At 42.3% G+C, this 5000-nt stretch overlaps 1 protein-coding gene across 5 annotated transcripts in view; it reads right to left on the bottom strand.

Annotated features, from left to right (window-relative positions):
- lama2 (laminin, alpha 2) overlaps positions 1 to 5000 on the bottom strand; it is a 158218-nt gene that overhangs the window by 59237 nt on the left and 93981 nt on the right. For all 5 annotated transcript variants that reach the window (XM_030345512.1, XM_030345510.1, XM_030345509.1 and 2 more), the window contains 3 exons: positions 1707 to 1883; positions 1226 to 1411; positions 770 to 888 (listed from right to left, as the gene is read on the bottom strand). In XM_030345512.1, the coding sequence (XP_030201372.1) occupies positions 770 to 888; positions 1226 to 1411; positions 1707 to 1883 (482 nt within the window). The remainder of the gene's footprint in view (positions 1 to 769; positions 889 to 1225; positions 1412 to 1706; positions 1884 to 5000) is intronic.

Here is a 5000-nt window from a genome sequence, read left to right on the forward strand (position 1 = left end):
GAGGCCGACCGTACTACTCGTTATCAAATGGCTTCGCCCGTAAAGAGATTTATTTTCTATGTATTTGTATCACGTTGGTCATTTTAATGTAGATTTTAAATCCTCTTGCACACTTTACATTGCTACTTTGTGCCGGTCAACAATTTATGCATTGCACGTTCTTGCTGTGAGTGCAATACAAGGTAAAGTTGTGTTTGTTTTCGAGCTGGTTTGCTATAGAGGCTAATGTAACTAACAATAACAACGACTAGCCAATGAGATACGGGAAAGCTACTACGACCAAAAGGGGACGTGCCTCCACAAATGCCGCAGGAAAACCTGGGAGATTTGCAACTTACGACTTGCACGTAACGGCGTACCATCCAAATGGATTACAGCATCATTATCGGGGCCTCCTATCCAGTAGAAATATAGTTAGGATCATGAATGGAATGAATTGTGGTAGTCGTCGAGCTGCGGTCGTAGGATATTCTATTTATCTGGCTATACTTTGAGGGTTTTACTATCGTGCTTATCTAAATGAAAGGCCCACTTGCCTTGAGAGGGATGTAATTCAGACGGCGTCTTTGTAAGCGGGCTAACGGAAAAATCTGTTTTCAAGACATTATTGACAGACCTTGTCACAGCGCACCTTTGGATCTGAGCTTATCTATTGATGGATTTAAACATCTGAAAAAAACTTGAGAGGCTAACCCATTGCTATAAACGTATTCATTGTGTGTGTGTGTGTGTGTGTGTGTGTGTTTCTGTGTTTCTGTGTGTGTGTTACCGGCTATGTCTCATTTGGTTTCCCTGGGAGGCCTTGATCAGTATGTAATCCACGTAGAACAGAACGTCCATGAAATCTTCCCTGGTCATCGAGCGCCCATCAGCATGCTTCCATTCAGCCTGGACACACACACACACAGACACACACAACACACACACACACACACACACACACACACACACACACACACACACACACACACACACACACACACACACACACACACACACACACACACACACACACAGGAGGGGAATCAATTAATTGTGAGACATTTACAATTGTATACGTTATTCTTGTATAAATAGAATGTATTCATTTGGTTCAAAACGTATTGGTGGTTACATCAAATATTGGTTATGTTATGAAAAGTGTACATAGCAAAACCACAAGAAGCTGGAATTATTTCTATAATTTAAACCTTATATATCGCTCCATCTCTCCTTTCCTTCTCACCTCCGTCATTTCTATTTCGTGGCGGGTGAGCTGTCCAATCTGCAGCCCCGCTGTGTGACGCATCATCAGCAGGTCCTTGTTGGGCCCGCCCCTGATGATGACCTGGGGCTCGTAGGAGGAGGAGCCTGTTTCCTCCCTGGCCTCGTAGTAGACGGCGTACTTGAGCTGTCCGCCATACGCTGTGATCTGCGCATCGACCGAATGAGGGAGGCTTAACATGCAGAATATGGAGTAACCCCCCCCGCCCCCGTTGCCTTTTCATTCCACATTTGTGTTATCCTGAATGCATGTGTCATGTGCATATTTTATTTTAATATTTGTTAAAACATAAATCTCCCATTTGTACTCGGTCTGGTGTGCAGACAAACTTCTGAGTTTGTCTGCACACCAATTAGAAATATAACCCACGTTGACAGCCAGCAGGGGTTCTCAACTCAATGCCATGTGATGTGTATATCCCTTAATCACAGGGGTGACTCACCATGGAGCCCTTGAACTGCTCCGGCAGCCTCCAGTAGTAGGGCTCGCTCAGGGCCGAGCTCACCAGGTCCGCGTGGACCAGGATCTCAGGGTGCTGGAAGCTCACTCCGGTGCGCGTCTCCGCACTGTTGGACTTGTCCACCAGGGGGAGCACCGTCTGCTCCGGTTTCAACATGAGCTTGACGGAAATGAGATTGTCAATAAACTTCAAAATAATCTGTTTTTAGAGTTGGAGATTAGTTTATATGAGTAAAGGGCACAGTGGTTTGAAGCATTGAGCGGTTTATGCTCGGTGAAGAAAATAAAGGATTTTCTTGAGGGCATTGAAGAATATACAATATATCATTATAGTGGAAAGGTGATATCATTATGTTGTCACTTTTTAGCCTTAACTGCTCTCTCCTTCACCCATTCTGGTGATATTTCTTTGTAGGCCGACTTTATCTTTAGATCGATTTTAGCACCACACATTCCATTTTCCCTTTATTTCTGTCCGTATGTCTACCTGTGTCCGTGTGTATGTGTGTGTGTGTGTGTGTGTGTGTGTGTGTGTGTGTGTGTGTGTGTGTGTGTGTGTGTGTGTGTGTGTGTGTGTGTGTGTGTGTGTGTGTGTGTGTGTGTGTGTGAGCATGTGTGTCAATTGCTATACCAATTTTCTGTGAATAATATAGGGGATGTATTATTGACTGTGGGCTCTGGCCAAGAGGACGCCTTCAGAAATAGAATCGCCTGCCGCTGATATCGCACTGTCTGACATAACCTCTCTCTCTCTCTCTCTCTCTCTCTCTCTCTCTCTCTCTCTCTCTCTCTCTCTCTCTCTCTCTCCCTCTCTCTCTCTCCCTCTCTCTCTCTCTCTCTCTCTCTCTCTCTCTCTGAAAAAAGATTTGGGAAAATTGAGGGAAATATTATTAGATGTATGATAGGAGGGCTGCCATGTGGTTGAGCAAACGCATCTCAGAGAGAGCCATCTATTTACCATATCCACTGTGCACAGTGGCAGCTGTGAGAGTCCACCGTTATTGCATCAAAGTGGAAGCTCTTCCTGCCTCTGTTATTCTCTGTCTTGCTCCCTGGCCCGCAATCTGAGAGAGTCTCGGATGCGTAATGTGCTAATAAGTAAGTTATATTTCAAAGATATTCCGTCTGAGGTCAGTAAAACAATCAAAGAACTCTATTCTAGTCTCCTAGTATTAACATTGACTCTGTGCCATCCGGTCTATAGGTCTTATAGAAAATAAAATATGCATCCAGATACGAGCAAAAGTATTTTGACCTATAGTGTACTGTATATAGGATACTCCTATATAGTATACGATATTCCTAAATGAATAACAATGTTTCCCTAAAAAGTTTCCAATCTATTGTAGTTAAGATTTTTTTTCTCATGTTTAAATAATTATACTTTTTATTTTTATTTATAGTCTATGGAGTGTTTGGGGGTTTATGTTTAGCTTCCCCAATAGCATTTGTGACAGAAGGGGAGACAGCTCCCTAAACCTGCTAAAACTACTATTTGCAAAGCCAACACTTTGCCTTCTCAAACTCAAGAGGCTGAAAGGCAGATATATTGCAGGACTACTTTTGTCCATTGAAGGTAACACTAACCTATAGGTCAGAGTTATTTGGGTGAGTTGCGTATTCGACAACTATTTGTGTGTGTGTGCGTGAGCGTGCGTGTGTGTGTGTGTGCGTGCGTGTCAACCGTTTCATACAGACTAAGCTAATGGATAACCCATTCTCGGTGCACGTACATTGGCCTGTGTGCTGCCTCGCATGCTCCCGTTAGCTACTGTGCACACGCACACACACACACGCGCACGGCACTCTCTCCACCCAGTGTAATCTCACGACTCAGTGGTTCAGAGAAAATCTCCCTCTTTCCGATAAACCCCCCATTTTCTTGCTCTTTTTTTACTCACTCCTCTCTTTCTCTTGCTCTTTCGTGCCCTTTTAATATACACTCTTTGTCTCCCTGCCTCAACTTGGAATTTATTTTGGAGCTCATTTTCTCTCACATCCAGACTTTCTCTTCTTCTCTGCTCCTCTGTTTCTTTGTCCAAAACCCTCTTGCGCTTTATATTTAATTGTTTTTCTTGATCACTTTCCTCGACCTCCATCTTAACCTTCTACCCCTCGCTACCTCAGCTGATCTGTCTCTCACCCATACTCTCGCTCTCTCTCCTTTGCCAATGTTTCACTATTCACAGACAAGCCATGTGGTTGATTATGTTGTTTACATGCAGCACTCAAAAAGTACAGTGGTCTCCATGGAAACCCCAGGTCTAGCCTATGGTAACTGTTTTGCGGTTTGAAGACTTGTTTTTTCTATTATGAGAAGAATGAGGTGATAAAAATTTTTAATTGTTATTTATAAGTGCACCTTGTTGTTGCCAAAGCTGAAGTACTTCGGAAATACTGAGGAATACCTATGAACCCATACGTGTTTTAGGTACATAGATATACACTGAATGTACACATATACACAGGAACAGTGACATGGAGACCAAGGCAGGGAGAGTGTCTCCTTAACATGATCATATTTAATTAAATGCATTGTAATCATGCTTATGTAATGTAATGTGATGTCCTATTGACGTCCTATCTATTCTTAAAGGACACATAATATTCCTGTGTTCATAGATGTATGGACATAATGACTCTATTCTTCTAAACTGTTGCACACAAGTTTTGGCAACAATGAATACACAAGAAGGCAAATCTTTCAAAGCCAGTAGCTAATTCTGTTCTTCCCAACTTGCTTTAATTCAAGCTACTGTATTCCCTAAGTCTGTGTTTTCCTTATTTATTTCCAACCATAATTATATGTCACCTTTTCATCAAAAGCTGAAACTAAAAGCGTATACTTAAATTGGATAAATAGTATATCAACTTGTATATCGTTGCTAATAAAGAATAAGTAATAGGTTAATTAAGCTAGCCCTGTCATGAGATTACATTTCGGCAAACTTGGCCAGAACCAAGACTGAGAGCATACGACACAAGCAGCCTCTCTGAGAGGGACAGGGTACTGTTAGGACCCCCCAGCCCTCCATCCGCCTCCAGCGTCTGCACTGTGTGCGTGTCTGACTTCATCAAATGGTCCATTTCTATTTATACTTAGGCTGTAAGCACCCTAAACAGTTTTGGAACAAAGCAATACGATTCTTAACAGATCTAATAACAGTTCTATTTCCCAGCTTATGGTTAATAATAATGTTTTTCAGGATCCTTTTGTTATTTCCAAAGCCTTTCATCTGCGTTTCTCTTCTGTTTGCAGTTACCATTCATTTGATTC

This window comes from Gadus morhua, chromosome 21 (assembly GCF_902167405.1).
Source record: "Gadus morhua chromosome 21, gadMor3.0, whole genome shotgun sequence".
Taxonomy (NCBI): domain Eukaryota; kingdom Metazoa; phylum Chordata; class Actinopteri; order Gadiformes; family Gadidae; genus Gadus; species Gadus morhua.